The sequence below is a fragment of the Dermacentor silvarum genome, chromosome 8, assembly GCF_013339745.2.
Source record: "Dermacentor silvarum isolate Dsil-2018 chromosome 8, BIME_Dsil_1.4, whole genome shotgun sequence".
Taxonomy (NCBI): Eukaryota; Metazoa; Arthropoda; class Arachnida; order Ixodida; family Ixodidae; genus Dermacentor; species Dermacentor silvarum.
The window spans coordinates 21911685-21930750 of record NC_051161.1 but is presented as its reverse complement, the minus strand read 5'-3'; the positions used below and the strand labels follow the sequence as shown (position 1 = coordinate 21930750).

Sequence of the window (19066 nt, the reverse complement as noted above, 5' to 3'; positions counted from 1 at the left end):
ACACTGCCACAATCAGACCCGTCCTTTGCTACGACTATAGTGGTATAGAAATTACATAAACAGGCATAAAGTGCCTCACAAATGGCTGGCCAACCTTTCGAGAAGTGGACCTATCTAGCTAATTCAGGGTCTCTCTCTCTCTCTCTCTCTCTCTCTATTTTACGCTGGGCGCTTCGCGAACACGTTAAGCACGGGTAATTTATCCTGGTCATTATAAGCTATAGCAGCTGCCTTACGTTACTGCCTCTACAACGTGCGTTCTGTGCAGTAAGTTCTCAATATGTGAGCCATCCTCTTACTTTAAGCACGTTGGGAGAGAGAGAAAGCAACAAACGAAAAGCAGAAAGGCATCAGAAAGGTCAAACAGACGGCCATCTGGTTTTTGAACCCTAAATGTGGAAATAGAAAGAAGGAAGGAAACAGAAGAAAGGGAGAGAGCGATTACTGCCCGCGCTGAAAGGGACTCACGCCTGCAGAATCAGACCTGCAGACTTCAAGAGCTGTAAACCTCAAATTGTTTTCTGCACCGACAAAAGTTATGGCCGCGCTCCCAGAAGCTTCGTCTCTGAAAAACGTTCTGGAGTCCAGCCGTGGTTTGGCGCAGTCCCAGAGAAGAGGCGCTAAACGTCGTAACGAGGGCAGAGCGCCGTACGGAAGGTATATAGCCAGACTGATGCAATGTATTCAGGCCTAACTCTTCTTCCAACCCTTCTTAACAAAGTATTAAGCAAGGGAAATATGCCTACAACACTGATGGCCCGAGCGAAGCGCCCAAATAATAATAATAGAAGCCGACCATATGCCGATACGAGCAACGCCTTCATCCTTCTCTTATAGATTATCATGTTTTGCATTCATTCTTCATTTACATATTTTATGGCAATAGTTTTTTTTTCTTTATGGACATATCCAGTGTAATGGGCCAGCCCCAAATGCAGAGGACATCATATTGTTAATAATACGAATGAATGCGCAAAAAGACACTGCGGACTTCTGTGACCTTGCAGAATCACAACCCAATTTCCGGCGAAGCTGTTTCTTTCGAGCTGTGCGCAATAAAAATTTCCCTTGCCTGTATTTAAATCACACACTTCAAAACTTTGCTCCTATAAGACTGGTCCGTTTGAAACCTTGTCAGTATATAACGTCTTCAGGCATTCGGTACCCAAAATTTACAAATGCAGTAATTTATCCACACACATTTCACTTTGCGGGAACATTGGCCATAATGTCCTTCCCTCCGCCCGAATCCCCTCACTTTTCATTAAATGTGATCTTGCTACAGTTCCCCCAGTGCAGCATATTGAATTCTTAGTTTTCCTAAAACACAGTTATAAAGCTCCGGATAGCCTTCATACGTATTTTATGATTAGGGCCGTAATTTGTTCACATACTTTGAACTTTATTTACACATTACCTATTAGCTGCCTGTAACTTTGAAGAGCTGTAAGCATTGTATCTATTGTAGTTAATATAAAGCACCAGTGAAACCTACAAAAAAAGAAATAAAGAAAGAAAAGAAACAGTAGGCTTCCATAATTATTTCCGACACCTCTATTCAGGCCAGGAAAACTGCAGTTTACATCATCCGACACATCATCATCATCATCCGGTACAAACACATCTCCTCTCCCACGCTTCCTTGCGACATGTTTCGTTTACGCAACGCGAGAAGCAGCGCGGTGCCTCAACACAACAGGTGCGACGTCGCCCCGTCCGCAACACGCAAACGCCCGCGACGCATCATCGCTCGCGCCGCTCCGCCGACACCGACATCAAGGCAGCCCGCTCGCCATTCAACTCGAGCCTCCTCGCGCCCCCCATTAAACATTCACTCGCGCGACGAACGAAGCACGCACACACAAGCGGCAAGCCGCGTCCTTCGAGGCGTCGAGAGGAAACTTTTCAGGCATTCAACAAGCTTTGTTCCGCCAGCCGGAAAGAAGAAGTGTAACCGAGATGGCGGCCGCCACCAGTACAGCGGGCTTTTTTTTTTTTTTTTTTTTTTTCCATCAGGCTGAACCGAGAGGCCACGTGCGCCTGAATTGGATTTGTGCAGTAAAGCGAGAGAGAACTGCCTGGGTGATAGAGAGCGAGAGAAAGACGGTGAGGCAGGAAAACCTGCGATCAACACACCGACTGTACACGAGTCATTGTATGGCCAGCCTAATTTGAATATTCATGGAGAAACGGCGGAGCCCGGCGTTTGCGCACTGCCCGGGGCATGACGAAAACGCTCGGGATGGGAGGCCGGCCCACTCGCTGGCTATAGCTGGCCGGACGGAGCTGGTCAGTTGGCGAAGTCAGTCGCACTTTTTTGAATAATGAGAGAGTTGCCCTTCACTTTCGTGCGTGTGTTTGTGTTGTGTGTTCGTATCCGTATTACAGCGGGAGTCGGCTGCCTCTTCCGTTAGCGCGGCCGGGAGAGGTTAGCTCTCACCCGTGATCGATGACGTGTGGTTTACTGTGTATTTTCCTCTCCTCCTCTCCTTTTTCTTTCGCTAACACATTTCTCAGCTTGCACAATGAAGCGGAGCTCTCTCCAGCAAAATTGAAGCACTAAATTAGACCTCATAAGGGTTTCGAAAAGGTATAGAAAGGTATTGATGGGGCCGCCCAGCGACGAGACCGCCCTGTGTTTCATGGCCTATTACACGCAATCCGAAAGGGGCCATTATCAGAAGCTCGAGTCTCGCCAGTGCTTGATCGAAAGTGTCCCCACAATTCAGTCCTGCTTTCTTTAGAAAAAATGAAAAGGCAGAGTAAGTCCCCTCCTTGGCGTCGGGTGCGGAAGACAGAGTGCCTTCTTCTGAATCAACCTGGCGTAGCGATAAAAAAAAAACGCGAGCCGTTTCTTGTGCCGGTTTTGCGTGATATTCTAAGCAAGCAACTGAACCCTGATGGCACCTAGAAAGTCACCGAGCGATTTCTATAGAGAACCTACTCATGCTGTACTTTGATTTTGGCTGTGGCAAACTTGGTGGTGTATTTCTGGCGGTGTATTTACGCCATTCGATGGAAAACAGATTTCGACATTGATTTTCCCACTTTAAATAACGACACTTCAGGGAGTTAGTAAAGCTTCGTTTCAAGTCGGCGTAGTAGTAGTAAACATCTTGTCAAATTGACGCAATATATGTGTTTGTTATAATTTTTCCACAATTTGAGTCATACACTGATAGGTGAGGACACCAAAGTGATCTCTCTAGCTGGAGAGGTTTGCCATTCAACGCGCTGCACCACTTTACAAGGATGTGGCGTAAAAATCAAAGTATGCGCACAAAAAAGAAAGAAAAAAAGAAGACACGCACGCAGAATTACGCTCTCTTAAAGATGTGGCACACAAACCGTCCACAGTACATTCAAATGTCGCGGCTAACCTCATTTCGGAATTGCCCATTCTCTAACAGGCAAGCTGACATGATTATAATATAGCTGTTACGTACCTGCTACGACCGTTACCGACAGCCTGTGACGTCTACCTGACTTCGATTCTTTCTGCATGAAAGGACTGCAACAAACACAAAGACGAATACCACACTGCAATAACAAAGAACTGATTTTTCCCCTTTTCTTTTGTGAGTTCAAGCGCTCGCTATGAAAAGTCCATAGAGACTTGATAAAGTGTAACGCACAAACAAGCAAGTTGTGAAAAAGAAAAGAAAGAAAAGTAACAATGTAAGTTGTTCCATTTTCACGCAAAAAGCAACGACAAAGCAATGTGCCCAATGTCGCGCGCTGTGGCGGTTGGTAAACGCCTCCCGCTAGACACAGTTACAGACCTAACTTGTGCACTATAACGTCGCGAGTTTTATATTTCAAGCTTGTGCTATATCACCGTTGTTCTGAGCCTGGGTGGTCGACAGAAGCTGCATCGTTAAAGAGAGAGAGAAAAAAAGGAACGAAGAACAGAAATGAACGGTTCTGCACAGAACGTTGATGAGCCTCGGGAACCAGCGCTGAAACTTCCTCTGATATAAGAGCAGTGCCATAAAACACAGCGTTTCTAACGAGTGAAAGAAGCTGCTTTCAGGAAGTGACTTTCAAAAGTAGCATACGTTGTTAAAGGGCCCTCATAGGAACGGCGTTTTATAGCGGTCATCTGATTTGGAACGTTTTCATTTTGTCTTTCAAAGCGTGACATGCATAGTCACATACAAATCCGCACGGAATTGCCCACTTTTCTGTTGGCCTCGATTATTTCGTGCAACACAAAGCATGTACATTGTGTTGTAACAAAGCGTACAAGCGCACCGCCTCCCGTAATTGTTCAGCCCGCTTATTAAGTATACGTTTCTTTTTTTTTTTCTTCTTTTTTTTCGGGGGGGGGGGGGGGGGGGTTCAATCTAAACAGCTGTTCTTACATAAATTATCAACAATACCACGAAGGTGTACAATCAGGTCAGATAATGCAGAAGCAATGTCGAAGAATTGGTGGTGAACCAGTTGCTTCGATAAGCATGGCTTAATTCGGAGCGCGAACAACTGGGACACAATCCAAGGCACGAGCAGAGACAGAACACAGCGCTCGCCTTAGCTTGTGTCCCAGTCGTTCGCACTCCGAATTAGCCATGCTTCCGTACCAACTGGCCCATTTCTCGCTTTTGCTTCAATAAGGTTACGGCTCCGAGAAATACAGTTTCGGCTACCATTCCACGCCGCGGTGCTGTATTATATTTTGTGATACGAGAGATGAAATACACGCATTTGTGCATCCGCTTGCCTTGCGAGCTCAATTTTGCCAATGTACTGCAGCGTCGCATGTCAAGAACTCTTCGTAACGGACGGGTGCATTTACAGCTCACCGACTGCGGTAGCTTTGCGGCTATGTCGTTTTGCAACCGACTACGTGTTCGGAGGTTCAATTTCCGGCCCTTATCGGTGCACATCCTTGGAGGTGAAACGCAAAGCAACCCATGCCCTGGGAGTGCGATGCACGTGGATAACCCCAGGTGGTCAAAACTATAATCTGAAGCTATCAGCAACAGCGTCTCCCAAGCCATATATGTTCACCGGATATGTGCCACGAGGTATGTGTCCGAACAGACAACTCAACACTCCATAATTACATAAGATGAACGTAACCATTAAAATCTCTACCAATAATAAATTGCCCATCACAAGATTACATATGTACTACCACTTGAACGCTAGTCGCATTAACGTAAATAACAGAGTTTTAGATTAGGGGAACGCAAGCACTCGGGGTCACGGTACTACGTAGTACCGTGACCCCGAGCGCTAGGGGGCCCCAACGCTTGCGTTCCCCTAATCTAAAACTCTCTAATCGTCCCCAAAGGATGCGTTCTGCCTTTTTTTCCGCTGCTCATGTCGGGTGACCACGGTCGACCCTGCTTCCTCACACAGCGTCCCACGTGGGCTGCGGCAGTGGCGGCGGCGGTTCGACGGGGGCGGACGGCGGGAGCGGCGGCAGCTCGTCGGCGGCCGTCAACCCGTCCTCGACCACGGCCAACCTGATACAACTGGTCGGCAGCGGAGGCGGCACGGAGAGGGTGCACCGAGGCAGCGCCACCTCGGCCGCCTCCATCATGGCCATCGCCAACAAGATCGAGACGTGAGGCCTCGCGTGCCTGCCGACGCCATGTGGCCGCTTCTCCCTTAATCTGGTGAGACTGGACACACCGAAACTGGCCGCTTCACTCTGCGAACGAAAATCGAGCTCTGCTGTGTGTTGGGAGTTTTGGTATTCGAACTTGGATAACATTTTTAGCGCCAGCAGACAAGGACAAGAGAGGCACGTAGACGTCTCCCTTTTGTCCTTGTCTGCTGGCACTAAAATGTTATTCAAGTTTGACAACGTAAGCGTCAGTCAGGCGAGCGAGGTATCTCATAGATAACTACATGACCCCTTGTTTTACGACGAGATACGCGCGCCAATATCTGCCCTCGATGTAATCTGGACAACTGTCCGCTTTGTTAACATAGATTCTAGGCTCCTGGCCTTTACAGAGGTCTACAAAGCAGGCTCTAAAAGTCACATGTAGTGCTTAAAACCGACAGGATTTTTTTTTTTTTGACAGACTGTGACAGTAGGCCAGCGTAACTCACTCTTTGCTAATTTATATTTCCATTGCTGTCTTCTCTTACCTCGTATACGTCAGCAAATTGTTAACCGAGCTAGTTTTCATTTGGCTCTTGCTCTAAGCCTTGCGAGTTGCGTGACAAAAAACGATGCTAACAATGTTGACACTTCCACTGCAACCCATTCTACGCAAGAATGCTGCAAGCGTCGTCGAAGGCCCGTATTTAATGTAAAACGGCTCTTGCAATGACGTTGGATCATGCCACCCGCTGGCCTGAAAATTATTAAGGCGGTGTTGACTGAATCCTCCATACAGTCCGTCGCAAAAGTGTAAATGTCACCTCTCTCGTTGCCAGCTGTGAGTTGAGTGCAGCCACAAATCTCGTAGACGTATGCCGAAACGCAGCTTCTCCGTGATTAATTTCTTCAGTGAGCACCACCGGTGTTTGTGTGAACAAGAAAACACAAACGACAGGTATAGAAGCAGAGGCCGGTGTGGTTGCTCCCGTCAATGAGGAAGACCGCAAATCTAGCTAAATTGAGCAACCATTGTTGGTCGGTCCCGAACCGAAATAAAGCCGGGGTCACAGGAATACAGGGTGGGTGAGTGTCCAGGACGAGTTCAGCTTCGAATGCGAGCTATTGTCCTCCAGTTTGCGAGCGTCAACAATGGTGCGCTTTTACGGCGTCGCGCTGCTGAGCTCTAGCTCGCGGATTCGGTTGCGACCACGGCAGCCGCATTTCCACAGGGGCGAAATGCGTGTACGATAGATTTAGGTTTAGGAGCATGTTAAACAACTCCAGTTGGTAGAAATGATTCCGGAGTCGCTCATAATCAGATCGTTATTTTGCCACGTAAAACCCAGAATTTAATTTTAGTTCTTTTTTTTTGCGTTGCGCTTCATACGCGTAGCGCCAGATACCGACATCCTTGGCCGTCGTAAGCACCCACACTGCAGCATCGCCGCGTGGTCACTTGAGCTGCTTCAGCAACCTGCCTGCGCCATCCGTATCGATTTTACAAATTGCGCGACAAACTGCACAAATTTCGCGAATAAACAGGTCTTTTGTATCCGTCGCCTTTACACTAGAGTGTATCCGTGTCCCGAAGCTGCGCTTATCCGTAAAAGCATATAGGCCCATTCGATTCACCCTGCACTTCGTGAACTATAGCTCCCGCCAGTTCAGCGCCAGTGCTTATTCGTGCCCAACCGGCACGGCACCGCCGCTACGAGCCCTGTACTATCGGTGAATTCTCATTCTGCACGAAGTTCACTCTGTGTGAAACGAATAGTGACGCGCAGATGCCGCCATGTTGAAACATGGTGAAATGAACAGAAACGTGCACCCCATGAGCTATATAGTTCAGAAAGTGCGTGCGAATCGAATGGGCCTCATGTCGCACTGCGCCGACGTCCACGCGTTCCAGCAAACAGTTCTCGCCGGCTTGCATGTTCGCGCCGTCGCCACGGCTGCCTTTCTGGGTTTCCTGTCTGCAGGCGGGAGCTTCCGCCGATGTCGCTTTGCACGGCTGCACGGCCGATTCCGGCTGCCGACGTCCGAACCAATTTGCAGCTGTCGCCATCGTGTTTTGAATCTTGTTTCCCAGCAGCCTAAGCGGAAAAGTTGCGTGCACTCTTTTGTGATTCGAGACAAGGTTCCGCTCGAAAACGACCATTTCTCTCGTTACGCACAGCTCCCAGCGGTAGACCCCAGCCAATGAATTCAGCCAATGAATTTCTTATGTATTTTTTTTTTGTTCATCATATCGACAGATGGCTTAAAGAGAAGTGGTCTGTATACTTCTAAGACTGGAATGTTTGTTACGTTGGCCCTTCCAAATGCAGTTAAATATTCTGAAAACTGGCTGACCCACGAGCACTCATTGCCGCAACACAGGTAGTCGGTCACTGTAACGTAATTTACAACTTGAGGACACCGCGTTCTGAGGAGCACCTATCTCTTCGCTGGCCATCTGCGTGTTTTGCGTTTGTAAAGATTTTCTTGTTCGTATTTGTCGAATCTGTTTGGGCGCTTATGTGTGCTGATAAAAGCTGCACGTAAATGTTGATATAGCAAGGTGAAAAAAAAGCAATTTTTTTACAAATATAACGCATATTTAGACTTGTCACTCTTGCATCTTCGCAAAGCCTTTCCCTAGTGATAGGAGAAAAGTTTGCATGCACACCCATTTCAGGGAGTATCAAGGGTGCCTTCTTGTATATAACGTACACGCATTTCAATAGAAGAAAGCTTTTAAGGTCATCAACTTAAACCAAAATATAGCTCTTAGCGCGTGTGAACTATCGTATTAGCTAACTTAATCCGCATGCTCCCCTTCAGGCGCCAGTGCATGTGTGTGTACTCGAGCGTAGTGCAGGCTGAGATAGCGGGCTCTCTTTCCAGAGCCCCACCTCGATCTCGGAGGCCACAGTGAAGCAGAACGTTTACAAGTAATTTACCATATGGTCTAGTCCAGCCATTCATGGCTTTGCGTAAAAAAAAAAGAAAGAAAGGAAGTTTTCATATGTGTATTCTAACGCTCACATATCTTGCTTCTTTTATCCTCTGTCCCTCCTTCTCCCTTTCTCATTTCGCAGGTGCAAGTTGCGACTCTTTAGAAACACAAACTCGTTATGCAATGGTGCGGAAATATGGTGGTGTGCTTGTGCTGGTGTGTACATAACGCGAGGAGCGAGTGCTGGTGAAAAAAAACTGTGGATACGCCACGTTGTGCCCTGAGAGAGCATCGCATCACGGAAAACGAAAGGACTGAGCAAGGGACGGGGAGGCAAGATGGCGGACGCGCCTCATCAAGAGAACAGGAGGACCACCACATCGTTGTTTCGTCTTTCCCTTTTTTTAAAGTCGTGCTCATCTGTCTGTTCCTTTTTTTTTTTTTTGCTTTCCTTTCAGTGTCTCATCCCGTTTCTTCGGCGTGTCGTGCCACAATCGACATCTATTTGCAATTATACGTTAGTTTCCTTCGCACACTTTTTTTTTACAAGACCCGAGGGCAGCTTCTGAAGCGGGGACCTTACTTAACTGTCTTTTAGACAGAATGAGCTTGTACCCTCTCTGTACTTTATGCTCCAGTCTATATATTAAGGCCGTGGGCATTTCCCAACCCTCAGAGAACGTGTCGCCATTAATTGATCATCAAAAGGCTCAAGAACTTCGATTACTTTCTCTATAGGACTACTATACCGTCACAGAAAATTCATTTGACAGAAGAGGAACGAAAGCCAATAGCTACTCATTGCTCATCCCCACATCGCGTTAAAAAAAAAGCCGCAAGGCTTGCCGGGAGCTTCAGCAAACTTTTTCAAAAGCTTCCTTCAAAAGTTACCCCATATGTAGCCCAGACAAGAATTGTCTTGAATTGATGACTACGTTTCTAGGGTTGTGTTCCAATTCTGGCCTGCACTGGAAACAGTCTTTGTTTTCTGCCAGGAAGACAGGAGAGCACACGTAATGGAACGCATTTGGAACGAACCGTCTGGAAGACGTTACGCCACCTCGCGTCGACAAGAAAAAGCTAAGAAAATTGCGTATTGCTGTTGTATTTTAACACTTTGCGTGCATGAACCTGTGAAAAACACAACGTCGCTTTCATTAAGCGTTTAAGAAAACGTGACGACGTTTTCCTGTGAGCAGACGACCTTCCCGTCGAGTTTCCATGTCTTCTGCTCAGCCGCCATCTTGCTTAGATAAAAAAGTATAGCCTGCATCGTTTTTTGTACTTCGATGCTGTCTTCGCAAAGCTGTCTTATTTGCCGGCTTCTTTAGAAGTCAAACAACACTTAAGATGGCCGCTGTCCACTAAGCTATCTATTTAGCCGTCTATGGCGATTATTGGAACACAGCCCAGGACGGATGAAAGATTAAAGAAACAAAAGGCGGGAGAACAAGTGCTGACCTCAAGCCGGGAAACGCGGTAGCTTACATGAACGTAACGAATAGATCTTCGGCTTTGTATCGCCGAGACAGATTTGTTTCGCAAGTTGGTAACGTCATCGTTACAGGGCCTTTCTTGGCGGATGCGCTGAAGTGATTGCACAGACTGTTAACTTATTTGTCGAAACGGTCCCGATAGTTTATTTGTAGCTATGTCCCCGATGCCACGCTCATCGAGGACGTACAAGATCAGACGCGCTGTTCCCCGGCCCTCTCTAATACCCAAGCCCGCGATAGGGAGCAGTTGTACGAGTGTTTACAGACAATACTTAAATTTGTCGCCGACTAATATGTGACCGTGCCGTGAGAACGATAGGGAAATGTGATAGAGCACAGAAGATAAGTTCTTACGGTGTCTATCCTTTCGACACTCTGCTTAAACAGCACAAATTATTTTGACACCAAAAAAAATCTCCTCTTGTGTAAATAACTACTTCCGCTCGTTATGTAGTTTCAAGCCAACAGACCACTAAGTATTTTCCATGGGTGAGAAGAAAAAAACATAACAATAGATACGTGAAGTATGGTATAGGCTCTAGCAAAAGGCATGCTTCTTGATTTTTTTTATTTTTTTTTCTTCGAACGAAGATTGGCGAGCCCGAAGTGAGAAAAAACTCGTAACTCCTAGCTTTTTTTCTATATATTCTTTAATTTCTTCGTCACGACACGAGAGTGATCACCTTCGATTAGCGGCAAGGACCAGTGTTTGCCTCGAAACAAAGCCATAACTGAATGTTACGAAATGTTGCTCAACGGATGCACAGACCTATAGAAACAACTTTATATGTGTTGCTTACATTTTGTTATCCCCCCACAATCGTCCACAATGTCACCTAACCCGTTCGACCGTGTAACACAAGTAACTCGTGGTAACCGCCACTACAAAGAATTTGCAAAAAGTTACTGAGCCAAGTAAGCATTTGACGTCACTTGAAAAGAACGGCCACTTCTTTTTTCTTTCATGCAGCATGCAAACTGCTGCCCGCAAAAATGGTCTTGCATCCAGAGCTCTACCGGAATTGACCAATTCGGTCGTAAGTATTATGTGTTCAAATTGACTGCAGAATACGTACCTCCTCGTATATGAAAAAAGGTAATCGTTAGTATTTTAAGGACTGTGAGGTAAGCAAGAAGCCCAGCGAAATGCGCGTAAGAGTTCGTGTATTTAGCAACTGGCCTCGAAAACATCTGATATTTAAACAAAACCTATCATTGTATCATTGCATTTTTTTTTCATTTCACGTAAGAAAAACTGCATAATCACAACCAAGCAGCGCCAAATGTATATTGCTCAGTTTAGTCAGCTCTTTACAGTTACATATCGTTACAGCACCCTCAACCATGGCAAGCTTATCTTCGCGTACCTTTATTTTTGTTTTTTGAGAACAAGCACTTACGAGAACGCGGTGACGTTTTGTGAGAGGTCAGCTAACCGTCTCGATACTGGCGCAAACGTGACACGTCTGATAGCAAGCGAAATGTTACTAAAGTCTCTTTGTACGTAATTTGTGGGCAAAATACGCGTTTACAAAGCTTTCGCAATTTTTCGCTTACTTTACGCATATATAGTTTCGTACTAAAATCACTATAGGGGACTATGGCACTGCATTCGTTCGTTTCCGTGGGAATAATCGGAATGATGGTTAGCAAATGATTTTTTCTAACCTTCGTGCTTATGTCTCCACACGTTCCGTCTGAGGTGATTGCTTGCGTTTTAGTTTGTTCTCTCTCTCTCTCTCTTTTTTTTTTGTCTTTCCAATTTTCCATACACTCACAGTTTACCGAACACAGCAACGGAAATTAATATCTGCGCGTATACGTAATCAGCGCAATATTTGTTATTGTTGTTGTTGTTGAATATGATCACTATTCAAAATTACAAAGCCGTTTGAAGTCAGAAGGGCGAAGTTTAGGCAATCCATGTACTGCCCATCATTGCCGCGCTGGCAGAACCGCCATGTTTGCGGCTCCTTCGGACAGTAGAGCCATAGTTCACTCTAGTGATTTTTTTAGTATACTCGATTCTCTAACCATAGCTTCCGAGATCTGGCGGTGCCTGCACTCAGCCCGATCTCGGAGGTCATACTTTAACCCATAAAGCTTACGCCGCAACGCAAGGACGACAGCGCTGTGTAGCAGAATAGAACAAAAAGGTCGAAGCATACGCACGTTTTCTCACTCTCCTGGCAACAATGTTTAGAAATGAAATGCATCCAGAGACGCATCCGAACTAAGGCTGCGAATAAGACAAAGTCACTGCTCTAATATAGCAGCGTCATTTTACTTGCGTACGCGCGGAATCACTGCGAAAGCACATCAAAGCTCCGAAAACGGTTTAAAAAAGGGCATCCAAAAAGTAGTGTTTATTTCACGCCTTTCTGACCATGGCACAAGAAGTGACCTTCTCCTTACATTTTTTTTTAATGGCGCTAGAAATTACAAAGCTTCGCATAATTCCTATAATTCAACGCAGCAAGCCTTGAAATTCCGTCGTTTTGAAGACGGTGATGTGCTTCGCTGAGAGCAGCGCAAAGGACCAAGACTTTCTATATGTTTCCTTGTAGAGAACCTCACGTGCTTAATGTCACCAAAAAATAGAAGGTTTAGGAAGCTCACACAGGACAACGTGATTTTTTTTCTTGCACATGCCTTAAGAAGTTTATACTTAAGCCAAAAAAGAAAAAAAAAACACTGCACCCGGAAGTCACGTATCAGCGATTGTGTAATTAAGCAAAACGTTGCATTTACGTAACGAGCATAAAAACAAAAACAAAATGTATAAAGCGTTGCGCGTGTTCGCTTAATCTGTGCTCTCCGCAGAAACGTTGTGTATACAATGTCACAAGCTCGTCTTATACATTCACACATACCGTATATATCTACCAGAGTACACGTACACACACATCAGCGGGTCCCAAGCGTCACTATGGTGCCTTTTTTCTAAATTTAACTACTGGAGTTTTACCCTGTCTATACCTCTATAGAAGCCATCAATGTATTCTCACCACGTAGACATTTCACTTGTTGAAGTAGAGGCTTTCTCGCATACTGAAAGATACCTCGAACACAGTCGAACTCGGAGACGTGGGAATAAAGCCTAGCGAATTGAAACGTTATTTCGCCGGCCAAGGATGTAACGGCAATATTAGCTAAACATTGTTACATTTTCTAGCCATAGCAAGAGGTAATTATGTGCGCGCAATTAAAACTGTTCTTACCCGCCTAAGACTTGTTCCTGCTTGCACATTCAACAGAACGTACACACTCTTCATGGGCGAAGCTGACTGGAAATATTTCACTCAATGATCAGATAATCGCGTGCACTGACTTGCTGGACCACTGAAAGTAGCACGTGCCCTCTAGCGAGCGTTTGAGCCAAGTTCGGAATCTCGCTTTGTCTTTTGCGTTGGCCGTGTAAGAGGCCTAGCCTTCGGCGTAAGGCAGCCGATACAGTTCTGTGTTCTTAATCGTTGAATCACATTGGTCATTGACACTCGAAGCACTATTAAGCCCAATCGCGAAACTAAACAACATTTCGCTTCATCGTTCGCAATACGCACGAGAGGTGTCAAGCTCGCGCGATTCCTTCCGGAACACAGTGATAAAAAAATATGAAAGAGGAAAATGCATAGCCCCCGGCAAGTGGCATGAAGTACCCTAAGAATGCGAACGCATCAACAGTGTACAAGGCGCACTGAGGCTGCCGCGTTGCGAGCAACCGACGCGATATCTACAGCGTATACTGTACTCTCGCATCCGGTTTTCCATTATTGTCCCGCAGAATCATATAGCAGTATGACATAACGGCTCAAAACTGCAGTTAGTAGTGTGTACTAGCAGAGGTGCGTGTGAGAAATTGATAAAGACGTTCCACCCTATAAATAGCAGTTTTAAACAGCTCGATGCAGAGAGGCTGCGTTACGCACCCGACTGGAGGCTATTGTGACTCGACTCGCACACATGTTCAGCTTGAAACACGTGCTCGAGCAGCTGGGCGTATTGACCAGTGTTGAATATTTTAGGATGTTATGAATTCGATTGCATTTCTTTGTGCGCACGCTTGTTTTCTATACTGAACCCACGTCACAGGTACGATTGTAATTCTTCATGAATTGAGCATCCTTTTCTTGTGACGTGGGCAAATGTGTTCGTTTGATCTACTGTAAGTAACGGCGATTGGCTGGTGTCTTTGTTGGTAACCTTCTATGTTTCTGCCATATTTTTTTTTTTTTTGCACACTGTAGAATAATAGCGCGAGACACTAGGGAAGTCCCTTGTGTATAGTGCTATTATTCGTCAATGTGAAACACCAACTCCCCTTCATTTTGTAAACACTGTCCAACTGCAAAAAATCATATAGTTTTTCTTTTTAAATTTTGCTGATTAGTTCGATATGAATCCCTTTATTGCAGTGAAGTTCATTTTAAAGACGGGACACAGCTGCAGTTCGGGTATTTTAGAAATAGTGGGCCCAAAGTTGGGGCACACACTATCGGTCCAGCGTATACAAAAAAGCTTGGGTATTACACATGCGCAGTGGGCCTGCAGCTCTCCGTAGGGTACGACAAGCTGCTTGCGTGTGTTATTTCAAAGACTTATGATATACTCTATATTGCGCCCGCCAACACAGGCAGCATGCAAGACTATAGTTCGTGTGCGGTTTCAATATACAGAGCGCAAGAATACGAATCAAGAGTGTGTGACTCTATATGGTGTGCGCGTCATGCAAAAATGAAGGTTGCGATAAAGAAAACAAAATTTTAGGAAGGAAGCGACAACAAAAAAGGAGTTGAAAAATGGCTCAAACGAGTAATTTCGCAGAATGTCAAATGGAATTCGCTTTTGTTTACGGAAAGCGTGTCGCGCTTAACGGAAACGATAACCTGATTAGTATTCGAGCACTTATTCCAACTTGTTGAGAGAAAATTGCGGCAGAAAAGCCGCAAGAACCGACAGGTCAGGTTTTTTTTCAAGTGGGATGGACACCTTTGCCTCAGGAAGGAAGCACTTAACAGTTAACGCATGGAAATTACTAAATGTGCTAACCTTTATACAGACACGGCACAGCAACCTATACTGCAAAATTCTGAGAAACAGTTCACCTAAAATGAGGAACTCTATTAAGAGAGAAAATAACTTCGTAATGTCCTAGAACCAATATAATATTACAACTTAGAATTAACGTCAAAAACTAGTCAGAAATTACTGTGACGTACCGGTCATTTCGACTGTTTCTCCAGGCGTTCCTGAAGAAATCGCTTGAAACACCGCTCCATTTTCCTGTAAATTGTATAAATGTTTTCAAAACAAATAATAATAATAATAATAATAATAATAATAATAATAATAATAATAATAATAATAATAATAATAATAATAATAATAATAATAATAATAATAATAATAAACGCAGTATGTTGCAACTGTCACTGTCGAAATTGCTACTTATGATCACCTATCTGCACAAAAAAGAGAAAGAAAATAAAAATGTTTCTACGCGTAAAATTCCTATAGGGTACATGAAAACAGATTAGTCACGGAAAGCGCGAGTGCTTCTTTTCATTCGCGTTGCTAAGACCGAACATCCGCAATTGTCGTTCTAAATTAAATATGTATATTTGTTTATTTATTTATTTCCATGCAAAAAAATATTAATTGATCCACAGTGTACGCCTGCGTTGGTAGCTTTGTCGAGATAAACAGAATACAATAGCCCGCAGATTCCTAAACCCCATCTTGCATTGTTATCATCCAATTTTCCTCTCAGACTGTAGACGACATTTCCCGAGGAGACGTGAGAAGCGCCCAGTACCTGCATCATTGACGAAACATTTCTTCGTCTATACCGTACGACTTGTAATCGACTTTCGCTTACACACATCGCCAGGAGCGGTGAATTTCCATATCGCGACCGAATGTATTGCATTCTGACACCCTTTCTTAACGTTAACGCGATAAAAATCACAATGCATATAGAAGACGATGGTAAAAAGTTTGTTGAGCATAAAAATTACGTAAATGCATCTTCCAAGCAACCTTTCGCACTTTCTTCGAGACAACATTATGTGACATTGCGTTGTCGGAAATGCCAGCAAAAGGCGCTTGGATTGCAAACGTTGTATGTCCAAATCCACGGCCCCAGCAACGGTTCCCTTTGAGTAACGGACACCAATCTCGAAGGTCATGGTTTTGCTGGCTACATGTGCCGGAAGCAATATTTAGGAGTCGCAGACACGTCATAGGCACCATGTTTTGGACACCACCTATTAGCTACCTTGAGATGCGCTACTATTGATTGTCGCTGTATCGCCCCCAACGGGGCACGTCATTCGGATCGTATTTATTCAGGTCAAATCTCAATGACTATGTAATAAAGAAAGGGTAGTCTACAAAGCCGGTCGCTTAGATCATCATCATCATCGTGGTCATCGTCGTCATTATCATCCGTCTAATTGAAGCCCCACCTAAGGACGTAGGCTTCTACCAGATATCGTCAATTGCCCCTGACCTACGTGAGGCGAAAGCACTCTACAACCGCGAATTCCTTAATCGTATCGCCCCTTCTGTATCTCTGCCGCCCTCGACTGCTGTTCCGCTTTCCCTTGGCATCCGCCTTGTCAAATTAATGGACCACTGGTTATCACATGTTCTACGCATTTCCCAGTGTACATAGCTTCACTTCTTCATCTCATTGTCAGCTAGAACATCATCTATATGCTCGCGTTTCGTACGTTAATCCACGCTGATATATATATATATATAAACGTTACGAAACCTGACTGACTTTACATCACTCGTTCGCGCGGTCCTTACCTTACCTACGTTTCAAGCTTTTGTTGTTAGCGTTAAAATTTCGGTCCTATAGCTTAATAGATTAGAGCAAATTACAATGAAGGGAAAATATACTTTTTCCTCTCAGGCTGGGAAGATGTCGAACGGTAACGCGCTGACAAGGTCACTAACCCCACTGTAATTTCAAAGTCTCAGGCAATAGTCATTACTGTTCTGCTCGCATAGAAATTGAGTGTTCTCTGTAAGTGCGACACGCTGGAGGAAACCAAGCCGTGCAAAGCGGCAAAACAAAAACTATTGTTTGACGTTGCATGACGTGGCGTCGTACGCATGACGTACGTCGCATAACCTGGCGAGGCATCTGCTTTGCCGAGACGCTCTGGGACCACGTGATATGGTGGACTTCGGTGTTCACTCTCGTCTCCGCACCTCTTGATCCGTGTTCGCGCGCTGCAGAAATGCGAGTCCTCGCACGACGGGCTTCATGTGCAGGATAAGAAAGTCGTGTGACGCAAAATGACAGACAGTGCAGATGTCACGTATTCGCTTTCTTTGTTGTTGTTGATGTTGCCGCTGCTGTTGCTCTCAAGCACAAAGAAAGCCTGCAACGACGCTTGAGCCACGGCCGAGCATCTGAGTGCTGAATGCGCTAATTGTCTCTCATGTATTGTAAGCTCAGTCAGCCACGCCGCCGAAAGCATGGACTGCCAACTCAATGTGAACACAGACACACACATACACACACGGGCACACACGACTCGCCTCATCGCCAAGCAGGCGCCCGGAGCGCGCGCGCTCCTTCACCGCTGTAGGAGCGACGGTTCCACACTTTTTTTTTTCCTTCTTTTTGCGTTCTTTGACAATACATGTTGACTGCAAATATATAGATATATTATAAATATAACTCTATCACACTTCCGCCGCATGAGAGTGGTTAAAGCTATTTCATGTTGTCATTACTTTTTCTTAACATGTTGACGCCATGGACGCTGACGTACGAGTGTCACTAATAAAGCGAAGGTTAACGTAACCCCCTGCGTTGTCGTGTCTTTCTCTGCCAGCCATAGGTCGGCAGTAAAAACAAACACTCACTCATTATTTTTTTCAGGCTTCGTACTCACATCTACTCATACTCACCAGCATTCATTTACGTGCGTGCTCACGGCTACTGGCACCAACAAGTGCTCGTTCACATTGTTACTTACGTCCACCCACACTCACTGACTCTCACCTTCACGGGCACATCAACTCGCACTCATCGAAACTTGCTCTTGCTCACATATATACATGCGTCCACTTGCACTTATTGGTGTTTACTCGCGTTCCTACTCACGCCAATTCAAGCTCATTCTTGCTCAACGACGTATTGAAGCGCGAAGGCACAGTCAGCAAAGAAGACACACAGACACACGTCACAGGCGCGACTACGACGACATATGCACGTCACACGTGCGTCATAATTAATCTACGCAGCCGCCACTGCAGGAGGTTGCCTCCGTCAGGTTAAGGCGCCTAATTAAATAGTTTCAGTTTTGTAGGAAAATTTTTAGTATTCACATCAGTTCGTAAAGGGACTAAGCTGTACCAATTTTTTGGAGGGGGAGGGGAGTGAGCGTTGCCACAAAATCTTTATTTCACTCTAGTGCTTATGCTTACAAATTAAATATGTGGTCTTACGTGCCAAGAGCACGATCTGATTATAAAGCACGCCGTAGTGGAGGACTCCGGATTTATTTCGGCCACCTGGGGTTCTCTTAGCGTGCACCTAAATCTAAGCACACGATCATTTTTGCATTACCTAGTGCTCTGGGGCTAAAACAAAGCAACAACAGCGCGAACGGATCGCACAAGGATTCATTTGTAATTAATGTTGATCTTTCTGCCTTTTTTTTATTTCCCTGCGTGCTTTAAAGGGGCCGTGACACCAAATTATGCACTGCATGTTAAGGTATATACTCAATTTGAGCGAAAAGCCAAGCGACGCGATTGAGATCGCTGTCGCTCCAGTCTGTCCCGTGTAGGAGAGAGAGAGAGCAAGGAGAGGAAAGGTAGGGAGGCCAACCAGACGAGCGTCCGGTTTGCTACCCTACACTGGGGGTAAGGGCCCTTGCAGGAGACCACCATGCGCATGTACGTACGAGGGACGGATGAAGGCGGCACGAGGAGGATTTTGATCGTCCGCTTCGGTTAATAAATGCCGCCGTTTCGGCAGACTCGCACCATCCCCTGCAGTTTTTTGGTTACTGCGCGAGAGTTGTGTCGCGACCTCTTTTA

General features: G+C 45.4%; 1 protein-coding gene across 6 annotated transcripts in view; it reads left to right on the top strand.

Annotated features, from left to right (window-relative positions):
- LOC119460786 (potassium voltage-gated channel protein Shaw-like) overlaps positions 1-17822 on the top strand; it is a 231844-nt gene extending 214022 nt beyond the window's left edge. For all 6 annotated transcript variants that reach the window (XM_049671800.1, XM_049671798.1, XM_049671801.1 and 3 more), the window contains 2 exons: positions 5368-5627; positions 8644-17822. In XM_049671800.1, coding sequence (XP_049527757.1) covers positions 5368-5579 — 212 coding nt within the window. In that variant the 3' untranslated portion in view covers positions 5580-5627; positions 8644-17822. The remainder of the gene's footprint in view (positions 1-5367; positions 5628-8643) is intronic.
- The last annotated feature ends 1244 nt before the right edge of the window (positions 17823-19066 follow it).